General features: G+C 35.5%; 1 protein-coding gene across 2 annotated transcripts in view; it reads right to left on the bottom strand.

Annotated features, from left to right (window-relative positions):
- The window catches only part of LOC145293457 (zinc finger BED domain-containing protein 5-like), a 112,138-nt gene that overhangs the window by 55,038 nt on the left and 36,841 nt on the right, over positions 1-20,259 (bottom strand). For both annotated transcript variants that reach the window (XM_080140021.1, XM_080140024.1), the window contains exons 5-6: positions 14,885-15,096; positions 3,266-3,433 (exon numbers count right to left, since the gene is read on the bottom strand). In XM_080140021.1, the coding sequence (XP_079996147.1) occupies positions 3,266-3,433; positions 14,885-15,096 (380 nt within the window). The remainder of the gene's footprint in view (positions 1-3,265; positions 3,434-14,884; positions 15,097-20,259) is intronic.

Here is a 20,259-nt window from a genome sequence, read left to right as displayed (position 1 = left end):
AAGTTTTCAGAAATCAAAATGCCCCTTCCTAAGTCTAACATTTGTAAAGTGGCTAAGAACATTAACGTTGGTAAAATTCGGTTCTAAGCAACACTCTTCTAGAAGTTGAAGGTCCAATCTTCAGCGTGGATGACGCTTAAAAAAAAATACAATTGCGCATTACTTAGAACTTCTACCCATTTATGGCAGATGGAACGAGAGCATGCTGCACCATGGATTAAATAAAGGGCACTGTTCGAACAGTACTTCTAAGAATCCAAATAACACAAACAATCAAACCTCATCTCAAAAATTCAGAAACATGATATTATTTTTCTCTCTCCAACTGACCAGTAATTATTTCGCTCTTAATGTAGTTATCACTAGACGTCGCATACCTAATATGTTACCTGGCATCTTCTCTCCTCTTCTGATGAGAAGCATTGGGCTTCGAAATACTTAGGTATAAAGAGTTTACTTATCCTACACTCTTAATTTATGTAATCTCTATACTGAATAAAAGATTAAATACTATATGCATTAGTATATATTTTTATATTGTTGTTCTTTTATTTTTCATCTTCTATATAACGTCAAAACAATCTGTTGAGCTTTGCATTATCCCGATATAACTATTCTTAAAGAATCTATCTTATTCTTTTAACTTCCCTATATATATATATATATATATATATATATATATATATATATATATATATATATATGACTACTTCATTTAATCACATAAATTAATATACAAAGATATAATTTTATGCGTAAATTTTCAATATTTACTTCAACAGTGCTCAATACATATGTAGACCTAAGTAGTAAGTTATGTCAATTAAGCTACACAGAATATTCCGTGTTTCATTCTCGTGAGAATTCGTCAGGCGGGATACAGCATTAAAAATTAGTAGCAAAATACAGTACAGTATATAACACACACACACACACACACACATATATATATATAATGCTCCCTATTTTGGGTTCAGCATATTGGGAAGTGATATACAAACTGCCATTAGCGTATTAAACGATGTTCTTTGTGTAAACAAATCGAGCTTAGGCATTTGGACGATGGCAAAACATCGTTGATTCACTACCCGCACAGCAGCAGCCGAATAGCCTAATTGTTTGGGCAGTCGGGTTTCGATCCTGGCTTGAGGTAGTTGCCTGTCTAGCCGCACTGATGAGCTGTGATACAGCGAAACAGTACTGTATGTGGATGGATGAATATATATATATATATATATATATATATATATATATTTCTGTAGAAATATATATTCTTATATATACCAATCCTTATTTAAGAAGCTCAATATAATTACAGAGCAATATAGTGAATAAATGACAAACATATTGCATTCAAAATGGCGTAATGGAAACATATTAAAGGTATTTACAGCTTCTCTTCTAATTTTCGGATTTTAATCATGTCAAATCACTATTTCCTCTGGACGGATTAATTGTTACTATTTCTTCAGATGAGTTAAGGGCATAATAGATTCACTGATTGATATAATAATTAAGTGATTGAATTTGTGCTACGAAACAGATACTGTCAAGAAATGTTAAATGTCAACCGAATTAAAGGAATAAATTATAAAATGATCAGCATCGTGAATTTTGGAATATAGTTTTTTTGTCATTTATTCACTCTCACACACACACACACACACACACACACACACACATATATATATATATATATATATATATATATATATATATATATATATATATAGTAGATACGGCATTAAAAATTAGTAAAAAATACAGTACATTATTTAATACACATGTATATAATCAAATAACATTATAAATAACACTGTAAGACGGGGAAAATACCGTAACTAGGGGTCAGAAAAAAACATCGTATTCCACATTGTAACCTGAAACCGTATCCTAGGGCCACCATATCCCGTATATGCTTATAAGAAGACTTAATCATTATTAATAAAATAGTTATCCACGGACACATGTTTCACCATCTGAAAGTGTATTCACTAGGTTGCAGCTACATAATATTTATTCAGTAATACAGGTTAAGATTACTATAATGTGACATACAATCAGACGGCCTTTCAACAATAAATATTATTTTAAAAATCATCCCATCTTTTTATAATTTTACCTCTTCCCAATTTTAGAGGTTTCAGAAGTGACAGGGCCAATTATGAATACAGATACTTCAGTCGTCCAATTACAATACGGCAACGAGCAGAGTTATTTTCACTTCCGGTTGCTCTTTCATTTTTAATTGAGTTAGGTGAAAGTGCAGAATAGATAAATGAAGCCCCTCCTCCATACCGTATCGTACCGGATTGAAAGGGGGGAAGCTTCATGAGAGTATAAAATTCACAAGTGGTCCCCAGTTGCATGTATATTCCTGTCATGGGAGATGATGATGTTAGATTTTTGCAGCTCTTGCAGGGAGGTGTTGACGACCTCCTAAGTACAGCGCTTGGTATTCCCAAATGGTCGTCCATTTGATACTGATCAGACTCAACATTGATTAACTTCAGTGATCAAATGAGAATCAGCGTGACCGCGTTATTATGCCGTATACAGACCCCTTACCCCATGTTAAAAAGAGCTTTTATAAACAATTAGCCTGGATGTTCGGGTGTTTAGCGGGATGTGTTGAGCAAAAAAAATAAAAGTGGTAATAGGCAGGCAGGCTCGAACCCATGACGCAAAGGCGTAAAAAAAAGTGAAATAAAATCTGACATCTTAACGCAACTTCATGACGCGACCGAAAGTTCGGAACGTTAAAATTAGACAAAGTCAACCCAACTGATACGATGACTTGCAAAAATGGCTTGCAAAAAATCGACCCCTCCTTGTAGAAAAATGCCCAGTTGATGATGAAGAAATTAATGTTTTGGGCCAATTTTTCGATATTTGTCATCCGAAATATCGATCTTCAACATGATACTGATCTCATGAAAATCCGTAGCCTCTGTCGAAAATTTTAGGCAGACGTGCATACATACATACATACATACATACATACATACATACATACATACATACATATAAACAGGCAGGTGAGATTTATATTATAGATGACGTTATTATTTAGAAGAAGAAAAAATTTTGATATGGGGAGGGGCAACTGGAAGTGAAGTGGAAACAATAATCGTAAAAATAACCACGAGCAGTCATCTATATATGTATGCTCTGTGGGGCATTAAAGGGTTACAATCAAAAGGAGGTAAATAGGATTATCATATCACGTACGTTGAAATAATAAAAGAAAAAAAAATATTCTTACTCCAAACTGACATTCCAAAAACGTAAGTATGTCCCAAGATGACCCAGGTCATACTAATAAAACGTATTCCATGCACAGAAGTCAAACTGCCTTTTGGTAAATCAGTCTTGAACAGTTTTGTTGCGTTTTTATGAATTGAAAAACAAAGCAGAAATTTTTGAAAGCGACCTGAAAATAAAAGATTTAATAGAAACGAAAAAGAATAAATGAAAATATAAATGAACAGTTTTGGAGATATACATTTATGAAAGACTAGCAGGCAATCCGGCGTAGCCCACTCGTACAATATGCTCAAATATGATATTTTAATTTATGCAGATTTCGTATTTATTATTATAGAGCCAATTCTCTATTGATTATTATATTGTACCCAATATATAGTAGTGTCTTCAAAAATTACAAAATGACTTGGATACTATTAACTAGAATTGAAAACAAAACATATAGTTCGTTATTTGTTACCATCTGATTTAAGTTCATATGGATATCAAAACTTAAAAAAATAACATTGTTTAATACATAAATGTATATTTGCACATGCATAGAAATAACATGTTTAGTCGACTTGTGCATGCCAAGATCCATTTTTTTTTCACTTTTGATCCCTTATCAGCTATTTTTACCGGCTAAATATCAAATCGAATTTGTTCCGAAGGTCAGAATCCCCAATATATCAAGTCAAGTGTGTAGACCAAAAAAATGGACAGAGTAGTTTGGCAGAGACTGTTCTGCACACAGACAGACAAAGATTACTTTTAGGTATAGAGATATTGAGGGAATTTAATTTATGATATAGTTGCTGTAGCATATAATAATAATAAACACGAAACAAGTATAAACAGGTTTCGACATTTTTTTTCTTTTTTACACAGTGATCCCCACTTATCAAGGCCCGGAAGCCACTCAGGGATAAGGGTTATTGCAAGTACATTACGTTAGTGAGGAGATTTGCTGAAGTGTTTACTTAAGGGGGCGGTTCATTAGGAATTTGTTAACATTGGACTTGAACACATCCAAGTTGTAGTCCAGAGGGAAGCAGGCAGACGGAACAGAGTTCCACAGGCGTGCAGTTCTAAGAAAGAAGCTTTGTTCATGGAATTCGCGTTTTGATTTAGGCACAGATATAGAGTGGGGGAAATTTTTCACAGTGGATTCAGCTAGACGGGTGTTTTTCGTGAAAGATTGGACAGGGGGGGGGGCCAGAGATTGGAGTTCAGACGAGCATCTGCCATGGAAATAACGATAAAACAAGGACAGGCTCGCAACGTCTCTTCTGTGGGAGAGAGGTTGCAGGGTAGAGAAAAGGGCATCCCCCACTAAGCCACGAAGTCTATTTTGTACTCTGTCAAGGCAGGATAGGCTGTTTTTAGCAGCTCCTGCTCAGATATGGCAACAGTATTCCATCCTTGGACGTACTTGGCTTTTATATAGATAGAGAATTGCATCAGTAGTGAGATATCTTCTGGAGCGGTAGAAGGATCCTACCATCTTTCCAGCGACCTTGGCAACAGACTTGATGTACGTGTTCCATTTCAGATCAGGAGTAAAGGTCAAACCCAGAAGCTTGTCAAAACATGGGGCCTCACCCAGACGAGAGCCATCCATCACAATTGATGCCAGATGGGGATCAGAGCGTTGATGATGTAAGGATAGGAGTTTGGTTTTAGATGCATTAAAGGTAACCAGCCACATCTTCCCCCACTGAACCACGCGCTCGAGATCAGAGGAGAGAGAATCAGAGAGAACTTTGTCATTTACAGCCTTTGATGTGTTGCCGTAGATGATCGTGTCATCAGCATAGATGTCAACGAATGATTTATATTTTACACTCCGACAATGCCAGGGTAATCTGCTTGTAATCTTTAAAAACATGATGTGCAGTTCGAAGCGTCATGAAAACTTATTGATTCATTAGATTTAGATCAAACTACATTTGTAGTAATCATCATCATCATCATCATCATCATCATCATCATCATCATCAGGACGGGCTCCTTACCCGGAACAATGTGACTCTTCCTCTCCAGCGTTTCCTGTCTTCCATCAGCTGCCTCAAATCCTTAGATTCACAGTTGGTGTCGTGTGTTATTTGTTGGATGTACGTGGATCTAGGTCGTCCTTTGCTTGCACGTCTGTGTCATGAAGTCTATATCAATACATCACTCACCAATTCATGCTTGCTCTTCAGACAGTGACCAGCAAATGGTAGGCGTCTCTTCCTGATAATATTAGATATGGCAGGTAGGTTGGCATACAGTTGCTGCACCGTGGGATGATTTTGCCAAGATATATTTAATACTGTTCATAGCATACAGGTGCATGTGCCATCTAGTTTCTTTCCAATCTTTTGGTGAGTATCCAGGTTGTAGCATCGTAAACAAGGATATAGTCTACTACTGCGCAGAAGACTGCCTTTTCAGTTTGTCAGTTAGCTTTGAAGTCCATACTGAATGCAACCCACCCAATGCGGCCCATGCTTTTACCATGTGAATTTCGATATCTCTCTCTGTGGAAACTATATTGCTGCCCAGATACGTAAACTCAGCGACTTCTTTCAGCCCTGATTTCTCTTCCACATTGGAAGTCATAAACTTTGTCTTATCCGCATTAATGTGGAGACCAATTTCATTTGCGGACTTTCTAACTTGCGTAACAGTGTTTGCGCATCAGCGGTGTTATTTACGAACAAAGCAACATCGTCTGCGAAATCTGTATCCGTTATGTATGCTGATTGATGACGTCTTTCTGGATTCATTTAGGGTGAAGCCTAGCGTGTTGTGTATATAAATAACGGTTTCGATTATCGGTAATTATTGGGTGTATTCTGAGACAAAACTTAACTAAGATCACTCCCAGACTTATACACTAAAGTTCTGTAAATTTGCCACAAAAAAATCAACGCACAGACACACCCATAGAGTGCATTACTACAGTCTATTATATATATATATGGTAGCTTCCTTCAGTCTGTGACAGACTATGGATACTCACGTAGGGGTGCCTGCGCAAGAAATGTTTGTGGCAGGAGGTGCGCAATCTTCAACCACACCTCTCCTGAGTCGACATTGTTAAATACCAGAGGCAAGTGGAGGTTCAGGACAACTAGAAACAAATGCTGAGATAAGCGGAGAACACATACAGTGCCTAGAATTCCCAAATGGTCACCCATCTGGTACTAACTAGGCTCAACGTTGCTTAACTTTAGTGATTTGACGAGAACCGGTGTGTCAACGTAATTATGCCGTGTGTGTGTGTGTGTATATATATATATATATATATATATATATATATATATATATATATATATATATATATATATATATATATATACTAGCTGTACCCTGCCACGCGTTGCTGTGTCTCAATTTGGTGTAATGGAAAATTCTAATAAAAAGAGAAAATGCATGTTTCTCATATTCTTAGTACAGCAATCCACTCCAAAAAGTAAAAAAAAAAAAAAAGGTGAAAATGAAAAAAAAAATGGTACTTTTGCAGAATTGGATCCTAATCCTCGGGATTACCGTCAATCCTGGCTTGGGCTCGACCAACAATCAGTGGATAAAGCTGAACGTAGCAAAAATGTTGAAACGCTAAATATTTGTTTTTTTGTTTTTTTCTGTATACAAAAATGTGAGTTAGTAATTAATATTTGAGTGATGGGAGGGGGGTTACTATACACAGATTCGAAAAAGTTGTCCAAAAACAAATAAATGAAAGCAAAGGTAAGGTAAGTTACGTTTCTACCTAACTGGATAATTGTTTAGTGTTTTTATGTAATGTAAAATGTTTAATCGTCTCGAAAAACAGAAATGGTTGCAGACTCTGTTGAATACGTTAAGTTTGAGAAAGTAAGTTGAAAACTAAAAACTATACAATACAGTGTCAAAAACCCACCGAATATATGTTACCATGACATAGGCTGACATAATCGGTGGGTTTGTGACAGTATTTTGTATAGTTTTTTTAGTTTTTACTCACTTTCTCAAACTTAACGTAATCAACAGTGTCCGGCATCAGTTTTATCTTTCAAATACACCGATAAACACTGTTTTTCGAGCCGACTAAACGTTACATTAAATGAAAAGGGTTTGTATTACTAAACACAGATACAAAGAAGTTGTCAAAAAATAAATATATAACAAATAAATGTTATCAAAGGCAAGAAAAGTAAATGTTCTACCTAACTGGATAAGATTGTAGTGTTTTTATGTAATATATAATGTTTAATCGGTTCAAAAAACATGCAGTGTTTATCGGTATATTTGAAAAATACAAATGGCGACAGACTGTATCGAACACATTAAGTTTGGGGAAATTTTGGGAAAATAAGTATAAACTAAAAAAAAACTATACAAAATACTGTTAGGAAGTCACTCAATATATGTTACTGTGACGTAGGCTGACATATAATCAGTGGTTTTAAACTTTTGCTCGATACAGGTGACGACTTTTAAGAGTCCCTTTTAGTGATTACCTGGTTTGAGGATATTATACAACTAAACGGCAAATCTGCCCCAAAAATCCGGTATTATTTTACTTTAAGGCCCGTCTCATGTTCGTATATAACGAAATATTTTATTGTAGATTTCAGTGTACTAAAAACGAATCTGCAAACTTTTCGAAAAGTGGGTGATCACTTTTCAATGTAAATTTAACTTAGAATGAGAACCCACTTTCTGGCCACCTGAGAGAGGGGCATTTTTCTGTGTGGGGGTGTTTTGGCGGCCGCCAAAACACCCCCACCCCGCCAACCAATTTAAACAGGTAATTTTAAAGGATTTTCCAAGGGAAGAAAGAAAGCCCCCCCCCAAAAAAAAATCGTGGCCACAAAGCGGGTGATCATTTTATGTTAAATTATTATGGAAAAGTGATCCTTCCCTTTTTTAAACTAACATTTCTTCACATCTTGAAAACTATTCGTTTGCCTTAACGTTATTTTCGTTTTCAGCGACCCCGAAAACCTATAAGAGTGGTAATTTTAAAGGAATTTTCGAGGGTAGAGTAATTCTTCATATTTACCTTCTTTTTTTTTTCCAATAACATAAGAAATTAAGAATTAGATAAATTTATTTTAGGTAGGTTTCGCCAGGAAAGCTTTTAAAAATAAAAAATTAAGATAAACAAATGGTGCTAGTGCACTTATCGATCCGCATTATTTTTTAAATCGTATTTCCAAGTTTCATTAAAGTTTTATTATATGTTTTTTTTTATTCAATTGTAAGGTTAAAGTACAAAAAATATATATATACATAATTTAAAAAAAGGATTTTTTTTTTACCCATCTATTAAATAGTTAAATGTTGTAATTCGAAAGTCGTCAACGTGTGTGCACGTGAAAGGCTCATTTCTACCGGAAATGAAATGGCGGACAGTTTCGCAGTTACAATAAATATTTTTATTTTATTTAATATATTTTTATAATTTGCGATCTTAATTTATTTTAATAACATGCAAACATTCCTTTACTTTACAGATAAATTTTCTGAAAATTTCAATTAAATTGGTAACGTAGAAATATGGTTTTATTCTCTTTGAACGAACCAAGAATTACATTTATATATACATATATATATATATATATATATATATATATATATATATATATATATATATATATATATATATATATATATATATATATATATATATATACTAGCAAAAGTACCCATCGTTGACTGGGTTCAAAAACAGCCTACAGAAAATGGACTCTGATTTATGAAAATATGATAGGTTATGAAAAGGAAGGATTGTAAGAGATAGCTTCAAATTTGAGGGTATCAAAACCAAAGCAAAATATTATGAAAGTAAAAATAAAATAAATAAACCCCATAATATATTATACCATACCTGTTTACACTGAAACACTTATCACAATATTCTGTGGATCTATATTAAAAAACCTTGTTAAACTTTGTGACATATTTCCATTCTATGGAGGTCAGGCGCGAACGAACACCCCATAATTTTATTATACCATATTTCTTCAAACTGAAACATAATTATCAAAGTATACTCACGCATATAGATATGAAAAGTCTTTATTAAAGTTTGTGCCTATTTCTATTCTATGGAGGCCCGGCGCGAACGCAGACACCACAATTTTATTATACCATCCCTATTTAACTTAAAACATACTTATCAGAGTATTATTATGTACATCTATATCAAAAACACTTGTAAACGTTTTTTTTTAATTTTCAAATTTTTTTATTTCCATACTTTGTGGACCAGGCGCGTACGCAAACCCCACAATTTTAATGAATCATCATTATGCCAGATAAAACATACCCATTCCTGTGTCTCGATACATCTTCTATCATTATATGTGATCAGTTTTCTATAGTTGTCTATTCGTGACCAGATACACACACAGACGTTCAGCTTTATATATATATATATATATATATATATATATATATATATATATATATATATATATATATATATATATATATATATATATATCTTTTTGGTGTCTAAATGAAAAACTAGCGATTTTAATATTTAATTGTGAAGTCAAACTTTTCAATAATTTATCTGAACGAATGATTATTTGTCGGTGCAGGTTTAAATGTTTACTTGAATATTTATGAATAAGGTATAACAATTAATGTATCGTAGCAGCAATGGTTATTTGTGACGGCGTAAAGAAAAGATCATAAAGATATAGAAGCAAGATTAAAATTGGAACGAACAAGAAAACTACTGGACGAATGAATATCTAATTCGCATTTTACATTAAATTAGGCTTATATTTAAGTGTAATCGGGCTGTAGTCGATGCTTATCTATGTATGAATTACGTTTTAGTGTGGGTTTAAATTTGCGACCATTAAAATATGCATTCTCACACACATCACTCCTCCTCAAACTTTATCTTTTACTAGATCAAGCTTCGTGACTTAAATGAAGCAAGTATAGATGTTATTGCTTTTTTCACTTCCCTTTGCAAAACTCAATCATGTTCTACAAATACAAATACGAAAGCAACAATTTTCCCATACAAAACAACCAAACTAAACATCAAGTATATATATATATATATATATATATATATATATATATATATATATATATATATAAAATTCCAAACATATACACATATATATATAAATATATGCATACATATAGATATATACATTAAAAGGCTTCCTTCAGTCTTGACAGACTAGGGATACGCACTGTAAGGGTATCTGCACGTGAACTTTTTTTTGTGGCAAGAGTTGCGCAATCTCAACCACACCTCTCCTGATTCGACATTGTTGAATACCAGTAGCAAGTGGAAGTTCAGAACGACTGGAAACAATGCCGAGATGAGCGGAAAGCACATACAGCGCCTATAATTCCCAAATGGTCACCCACTTGGCCCTAGCCAGGCTCAACGTTGCTTAACTTCGGTGATCTTATGAGAACCGGTGTGTCAATGTGATTATGCCGTACATATATATATATATATATATATATATATATATATATATATATATATATATATATATATATATATATATATATATATATATATACACACTTATATATATATATATATGTATATATATACACACTTATACATATATATTTATATATATAGACATATACATATAGACATATACATATATATATTTATATATATAGACATATACATATATTTATAAATACATATAGACATAAATATATATATATTTATATACATATATATACACATACACATACATATATATTTATATATCCATCCATACATACATATACATATTTATACATACATACATACATACACATATATATTTATATATACATACATACACATATATATTTATATATACATACATACACATATATATTTATATATACATACATACACATATATATTTATATATACATACATACACATATATATTTATATATACACATACACATACATATATATTTATATATCCATCCATACATACATATACATATTTATACATACATACATACATACACATATATATTTATATATACATACATACATATATATGTAAGAAAACGTTTTTAATAGAATATATATATATATATATATATATATACACACACTTATACATATATATTTATATATATAGACATATACATATAGACATATACATATATATATTTATATATATAGACATATACATATATTTATAAATACATATAGACATAAATATATATATATTTATATACATATATATACACATACACATACATATATATTTATATATCCATCCATACATACATATACATATTTATATATACATACATACATACACATATATATTTATATATACATACATACATATATATGTCTCAGCAGTAGAGTGAAAAGCATATCTTATTTTTATTTTATTAATATTATTGGAATTTTTTCCTTTTTTCCTTGTACACTTTTTAGTGAATTATTCCATGGATTTCTGCCTTTGGATTATTTTGGACCATCTTCCAATTACGGAATTTCCTTGGATTTTACTTGTGCAAATGCAAATTCAATTAATTTTCTTGAAGTTATATATTTGGATTTTACCGTCACTGGATTATTTATCTTCCACCAGACTATCCATTCACGTGTAATCACATTTTTCTTCACCATATTCCCTCTGCTTCACTTTTTTGTTATCAAGTAAGATCTTTGACTTACTTGTTGTTTCATCAAATACTTTTGCATGCAAAATTCGATCCTGCATTTTGCTAATTCCTACCCTCTGATGAGAAGGAAAGTATTTCTTCGAAACTCCGAGGATTAAGGACTATCCACTTATCAAGTGTTTCCTTTTCAGATTAAATATGTTTTTAACTCTTTTTCAAAGTGTTTTTTAACATGTTTTATTAACTGTTTGCTCGTATGTATATATATATATATATATATATATATATATATATATATATATATATATATATATATATATATATATATATATATATATACACTAACTGGGCGCCCGGCCTTGCCCGGTTGTACAATACACTAAAACATGATATTTTAATCTATGCGGATTTATGTACCATTATAGAATTAATCCTCTCTTGATTATTATACATTACGAGGAATAATTTGGACGATTGACAAATTCGCAACAAAAATTTAAAAATATAATAATGATAATGTCGTTCATCAAATTCCGTCTTTGTTTGTTTGGAATATCACGTTAGTTGATATTTGGACTTCACGATCTTAAACATAGTCTTTCCTCTCTTGTATATAAAAAAGAAGAATTTTAAAGAGGAATATTTTACGTTAAACTGGTCAAGGGAAATAATAAAATTCTCTTCCTTGGTAGGTGTAATGTAAAATATTCCCCTGTAAAAATTTTTTCTCTTTATCTGTAAGAGAAGAAAGACTATATTTAAGATCGGATTTTTTTTTTTTTTTTGATTTTCGATACTTATCAGATGAATTTCTGCACAAAACATATCTAAGAACACTGCCGGACATATAGATTACCTTTGTGTGAAATTTACAAAAGATAGGATCATCCGTTTCGGAACCTATCAGAAAGGAACTCACACACAAAGTGATTTTTATATAATGCTAGAGATATACATATATAGACACATACATATGTATTCATATATACATATATGTACATAGATATACATATACTATACTTATATACACATTTATACACACACACACCTATATATATATATATATATATATATATATATATATATATATGACAGAAAAAAGAATTATTTTGGACCCTAGACGTCTTTCGCCATCATCATCATCATCATCATCATCATCATCATCATCATCATCATCAGGGGAAAACAATGGCATTTATATCATTAATTTTAATTTCTTCCCCATATTTGTTTTTAAAAGATTAAAAAAAAAATGCCATCGTTTGCCCCTGATGAGGATGGCGAAAGACGTCTAGGGTCCAAAAGAATTCTTTTTTTTTTTCTGTCATTTGTAAATTCTGTACCACAAATATACTCTTTTAATATATATATATATATATATATATATATATATATATATATATATATATATATATATATATATATATATATATATATAAGAATTGTAAATGTCAACTGAATTAAATATATACATATAAATTGTAAATGTCAACTGAATTAAAGGAATAAAATTGTAAGATGGTCAACATTACGAACTTTGGAATATAGACTTTTGTCATTCATTCACTATATATATATATATATATATATATATATATATATATATATATATATATATATATATATGATGAAAATAATGGAAATAGTATTCTGACAAAATAGAGAAAATAAAAAGGAACAAACCGTATTATGTGTTCAGTTACGTTTCATTTTTATTTCATTCATCCAGAGGAAGTCTCAAAATAAAGACGAAACGTTAATGAACACATAATACGGTTTGTTCCTTTTTATTTTCTCTCTCTCTCTCCCTCTCTCTCTCTCTCTCTCTATATATATATATATATATATATATATATATATATGTATGTATATATATATATATATATATATATATATATATATATATATATATATATATATATATATATATATATACAACTATTTTCTGATATTGTTTGTGACTATTACAAACAAGTAGCTGTATTTAATTCACACTCATAATATTTTATTCATATTTTTATGAAGTATGCTTTACACGTGTTTCGTTGATTTACAGAAGCCTACCAAACACTTCATCAAAGACAACTGTATGTTCCTGGGAAAGCAGTTGGAAAGATTTTTGTTTGTTTATTTTTACCTTGGGGGAAAAAAGGTGTTTGCTGAAGCAAAAAATGTATACCTTCATTTAGGTTATCCTGTGGTTCTTTAAGTGTTTTCTTCAAGACTGTCAAGCTTTAACGAAGAGCTCTCGTCTTGGGGAGGCTCCATGTTTTGACAAGCTTCTGGGTCTGACCTTTACTCCTGATCTGAGATGGAACACTGCATCAAATCTGTTGCTAAGGCTGATGGAAAAAAAATGGTAGGATCATTCTACCGCTCCAGTAGATATCTCACTGATGATGCAATTCTCTACCTGTAATTTTCTCTTCCCTGCAACTTCTTTCCCACAGGAGCGACATTGCAAACCTGTCTCTGCTTTATCGTTATCTTCATGGCAAGCGCTTGTCTGAGCTCCAATATATGGTTACCCCTGGCCTGACTTTCACGAAAAACACTTGTCTAGCTGAAACCACTCTCAATAATTTCCCCACTTTTTATCTGTGCCTAAACCTAAACACAGATTCCATGAACAAAGCTTTTTTCTTAGAACTGCACACCTGTGGAACTCCATTTCCATTTTCCTGCTTTCCAACTGACTACTATATGGTCGTCTTCAAGTCCAATGTGAACAAATTCTTGATGAGCCATCCCCTTAAGGAATCCAATTTGCCAAATTTGCCTTATTAACGATAACTACAACATTTTCCCATTGACTACCGTACACTTATTAACCCTTATCTTTGAGTGGCCTCTGGGCCTTGATAAGTGGTGACTCCTTTGTAAAAAAAAAGACACAAATTCGCACCTTGTTGGCTACGCATTGCGATCCCTCCTAACCTGTTTAATTGTGATATTATTTGTCATTTCTGTGTTGCATTCAGCCAATAAGAATGAAATAATCGGAGATGAAACAACCACTACTTACCTAACTCTTTACTTGTAGAGGAAGGCGGTGTCTTTTCGGAGCTCGCTTTAGTCCCTTCAGAAATGGATCTAGATAATCCATAATTGACCTTTATTTCATTGCTTTTATCCCCTTCTTCAGTTGTCCACGTCGGTTTCCAATCAAGCTGAATAACGAAGACGTCATAAAGAGTTGCAGTGACAAGGAGGATGATAAAAAAGGATGAAGCGATTCTGAAAATAGAAAAGAGAAAACAAATAATCTGAATAGAGAACGTCAATTTTTGGTCGAAATGATGAAAGCGGTTTTATTTAAAATAAATCTCTTCTGACGTACATTTGTATATTCATGTTTACTACCCCTGTACAATATTAAAATTATCTCCCTTGAATCATACTGGCAACAAGAAAAATACATTTTTCAGTTTTTAAGTAAAAAAAAAAAAAAGAAGTATTTGCACTGCATATGTGAAGAATGTCCTTTTTCTTGCTTATAGGTTCGGAAAAGATACCAAAGCACTTTTATCTCTCTCATTTTTTTTTTTTTTTTTACATAGGAATCACCACTTATCAAGGCTCAGAGGCGACGAGAAGAAGGGTTAAAGAGTGTAAAGTAGTCAATGGGACGATATCATAGGAATCGTTAGTAGTGTAAATTTGGTAAACTGGATTACTTAAGGAGAATGGCTAAAGAACTTGTTTACGTTAGACTTGAAGACGACCATATTGTAATCAACTGGAAAACAGGCAAATGGAAGACAATTCCACAGGTATGCAGTTCTAAGAAAGAAGCTTTGTTCATAGAATCTACGTTTAGGTTTAGGCACAAATAAAGAGTAGAGGAAATTATTGATAGTGTTTTCAGCTAGACGAGCGTTTCTCATGAAAGTTTCGCAAGGGTGGGGGGGCATAGATCGGAGCTTAGACAAGCACTTGCCATGAAAATAACGATAAAGCAGACACAGGCTCGCAACGTTTCTTCTGTAAAGAAAGGGTTTCAGGGAAGAGAAAAGGGCATTACCTACTAGGCTACAGAGTCTATTTTGAACTCTCTCAAGGTAGGATGAAGTCTTTCTTGCAGCTCCTGCCCAGATGTGGCAACAATACTCCATCCTTGGACGTATCTGGCTCTTATATTGGTAGAGAATTGCATCAGCAGTGAGATATCTACTCGATCAATAGAAGGATCCCATTTTTTCAGTGACTTTGGCAACAGATCTGATGTACGTGTTCCATTTCAAATCGGGAGTAAAGGTCAAGCCCAGAAGCTTGTCAAACTATGGAGCCTCCTCAAGACGAGAGCCATTCATTTCAATTGATGTCAGATGGGAATCAGAGCATTAGTGATTGGTTTTAAATGCATTAAAAGTAACCAGACACTCCTTCCCCAATTGTACCACGTGCTCAAGATCAGAGGAGAGAGAATTGGAGAGAACTTGGTCGTTTACTGTCTTAGATGTGCTACCATAAATGGTAGTGTCATCAGCATAAATGTCTACGAATGATGTAAGGGTGTGATTTGGAAGATCATTAATGTAGATCAGGAAAAGAGTTGGGCCCAGGATGGACCCCTGAGGGACTCCAGCATTAATACTATGAGCTTCTGATTTCTGCCCATCAAATGACTACTCTTCTGAACCTATCCGAGAGAAATGATTTAATAATTGAGAAAACATTTCCAGTTATACCGTAACTGAAGATCTTGTGAAATAGACCTTTATGCCATACTCTATCAAAGACCTTTGATATGTCAAGAGTAACTGCCCTAGAAAGGAAGCTTCCATCGAGAGATTCGCTAATCCTATGAGATACAACCGTGCTGTAGATCTAGCAGAACAGAAACCATATTACATGTCTCTAGGTTATTTTTACTGAGGTGGTTGACTACTTCCCTATTTAACATAGATTCCAGTAACTTACTCATGACGCATATATATATATATATATATATATATATATATATATATATATATATATATATATATATAATGTGAACAAATGATTAATAAAACATGTTAAAAGACATCTTGAAAAAGAGTTAAAAACATATTTAATTTTAAAAAAGGAAACACAAGATAAGTGGATAGTCCTTAATCCGCGGAATTTCGAAGAAATACTCTCCTTCTCATCAGAGGGCAGGAATTAGCAAAATGCAGGATCGGATTTTGCATATATATATATATATATATATATATATATATATTTCAGAATAAAATTATCTAACAATCAACTAGTATGGAAACCTGTGATTATAAGTTTTACAAGATATTACTGGCAGTAATACTATAATAGTAATAGTATAGTAATAATAGTAATACTATAATAGTAATATGTTGTAAAACTACTATTCCACCTAAAAAAGAATTGCTCGATATACAAGGTAGAGCGAATAAATCAAATTTTAATCATTCAATGAATTTAAAAATTTATGACGTGAAATGTTTGAATTTCAAATCAAAAGATTTTTTATTATTCTATGTAAGACAAAGAATAACCATGTTTCCTACCGAATCAACCATTAAAATGCACATAACTAAATAGACACCCCCTCGAGAATTTTTAAGTGGATTTTCCAGCGTGCTCTGTGTAAAATAGAAAAAGTTTAATCCATTCAAATCTGGCCCTGCAGTAAATGTTCACCGATGGCTGACATAAGCTTGCACACGCTCGGATGTTGACCATTTTTATGCCTGATCGCCACGAACGTCAGAACCCGACTTCCTCGCACCTCCAATGGACCGATTTTTATTCCTCAAGATGGCCTAGCTAATTTGCGATCCTGCGAGATTCCGTCTCTAATAAAAGCAGGTGGGCGCCATCTTGGAACTCTTTCTTCCGCTGCCTCGACCACAGGATCAGCCACCACCCCGCATTCCAGGCACACACGGACCCTCTTGCGCCGAGGGCTACGGTTAGTCTCACACTCCCCCCTGGTCTCCAGATCACATACGTGACACGGCGGACGTGGCCGTTTGATTCGAGCACTCCTGCGGAGGTGTATTGCCTGGACTTCCTCATCGGAGCTCTCAGAAGTGGCATCGGAAGCATCAGCATCAGCATTAGAGCTCGCAGTTGAGTCATCAGGTTCGTGGGGCACAGGTTGGATCCATCGCTCATCGTCGGATGACTCTCTCCTTCCACTGCTCGCAGTTGAGTAACCAGGTTCGTGGGGCACGGGTTAGATCCATCGCTCATCGTCGGATGACTCGCTACTTCCACTGCTCGCCGATTGGTCAGCGCTTAGAGCAGGCCGGACATCCCTTACGTGGCGCGGAGTATCATCGACTAGTATGGCCTGTTCACTGATGACGCCGGTGACCCGCCCCCTCCAAAAGCTGCTGGTGCACCGGCCGCCGGGTGGCTTCACCCAGACAGTGTCTCCCACTTGGTACGTCCCCTGGGGTTCTCGTTGGTTGGGTAGACACACTTCAACGTCCTTGACGCGCACGTGGTAGTGATGAATCGAATCAGTGGGCGCACTGCCGCCAGTCACGGCGTCCTTAGGCATTGTGTTGTATCTGTAAACCGCCTCCGCGATCGTACACTTCTTCCTGGCCGCGATCCTCTTCACGGTTCGGTGGCACTGCTCCGCTATGCCGTTGCCGCTCGGCACATACGCGCATCGGTGTCGAAGGCGGATCCCCCAGTCGTCCATAAAATGCCTGAATTCCCTGCTGCAGAACGCCGTGTCGTTATCCGTGAGGATCTCCTCAGGTGGCCCCCTTTCGTAGAATATGGATTCCAATTCGTGGATGACACTGGTGGAATCCTGCCTTGCTAATTGGCGCCAAATCGCGAACCTCGTTGGCCCGCAGTCTATCAGCGTGAGGAAGTGTTGGCTGCCGTAGTGGGTTATATCCATACCCAACTGACTCCAGGTCGCGTCCACTCCCAGCTGTCCTTTCCGCCATCTGGCTGGGGCGGGGTCGATGGACTGGCACGTTTGGCACTCCCTGACCACTGCTCTTACTGCGCTTTTTGGTATTGATGGTCTAGCCAACTTCACAAAGTAGTAGGTCCGTTGTACTCCGGGGTGCCCACTGTCGTGATGTATCCTCCTGATTTCGTCCTCCTCGACGGAGGCAGCACACAGAGGCAATGGCTTAGCTTCTTTCTTCATAGCCTCATACCTTCTCCGTGGTACCCGAGTGAGCTTGTCGGCGAGGTTGTAGTCCGAGGTGACGAGCACTACGTCTACGGACAGGTTGTACTCCGTCACCAGTTTTTTCACAGTCTCCAGCCTCCGTCTTATCAGCATTTCGCTGGCTGCCTTGGTGCGTGCCCTGGCCTTGCTCGTGAGTGTGTCCGACACCCAGTGGTGCACGCAAAGTGAGTCAGTGTGCACACGCAGTTTCTTCACTTCCCATTGAAGTGCCAGATTAATGCCCTTTATTACAGCGTCGAGTTCTGCAAGGTTGATATGGGCAGCATCATTCGCCGGTCGCAGCCAGCAGGCATCCTCAACTACGGCCCCATCTTTCTCCAAAACTACACCGATCGCTAGAGAACTTGCGTCCACCCACACGCTCAGTTCGTCTCCCTGCATGCACCAGTCCCCTGTGGCGGGGTCATTCTTTTTCACACTAGCGACAGTCTCCTTTAACATTCGAACCAATAGTCCGTCGGTTATCTCATCGTCCCAGCCTTTGGTGACCGCATTTGCCCTCCTTTTTATGACGCCTGTCGCCGCACGAACCCATCCGCATACTGGAAGGTGCCCCACAAGTTTCCTGTACAGGGAGAACACGGCACGTCTTGTGTAAACGTCGGGTACTTCGGGAACTGCGGTTCCACGCCTCCACTTCAGGATCCCTCGCTCCTCTTGAATGCTCAAGCCCAATACGCGGGCGCCATCCTCAAGCCGCTCAGAGTCCTTGCAGTTTAGACAAAACTCGGCAAGTTTGGATCTTACGCGCGAAGATTACACGATATCTTCCTTCACGTATATATCGTCAATGTACGCCGATGTTCCCTTTCTGATCCATTCTTCTTGTGACAACACGGCATTGACGATAGCCTTCATTATCTGGGGTGCTACGTTTAGCCCGAATCCGAGTCGCGTAAGACAGTATCTCTTCCCGGAAAACATCACTGTCTGGAAAGGCCACATCGCCTCGCCGATCCGGACCTGCAAGTATGCTTTTCTCAAGTCCAGTAGGGACACATTGAACCCCTGCCGGCGCCACTCTCGCAGCTTGCTGGCACAGACGTCGGCGTCAGCTGTGAACGCATCAACGTGCGCATTCAACTCGCGGTAGTCCATTACCGGCCTCACCTTTGACTTGTTAGGTTGGGCAACTGCCATCAGCGGTATCAGGCCCTTGGGGGGTTCAAGTTTGTCGTAGGGGTATGGAATCAGCCAACCGTTCTTAATCAATTCACGGAGCTCGCTTTCGT

Source organism: Euprymna scolopes, chromosome 2 (genome assembly GCF_053919585.1).
Source record: "Euprymna scolopes isolate OS-2025 chromosome 2, ASM5391958v1, whole genome shotgun sequence".
Classification (NCBI taxonomy): domain Eukaryota; kingdom Metazoa; phylum Mollusca; class Cephalopoda; order Sepiida; family Sepiolidae; genus Euprymna; species Euprymna scolopes.
This window is presented reverse-complemented; position numbering and strand designations above follow the sequence as displayed.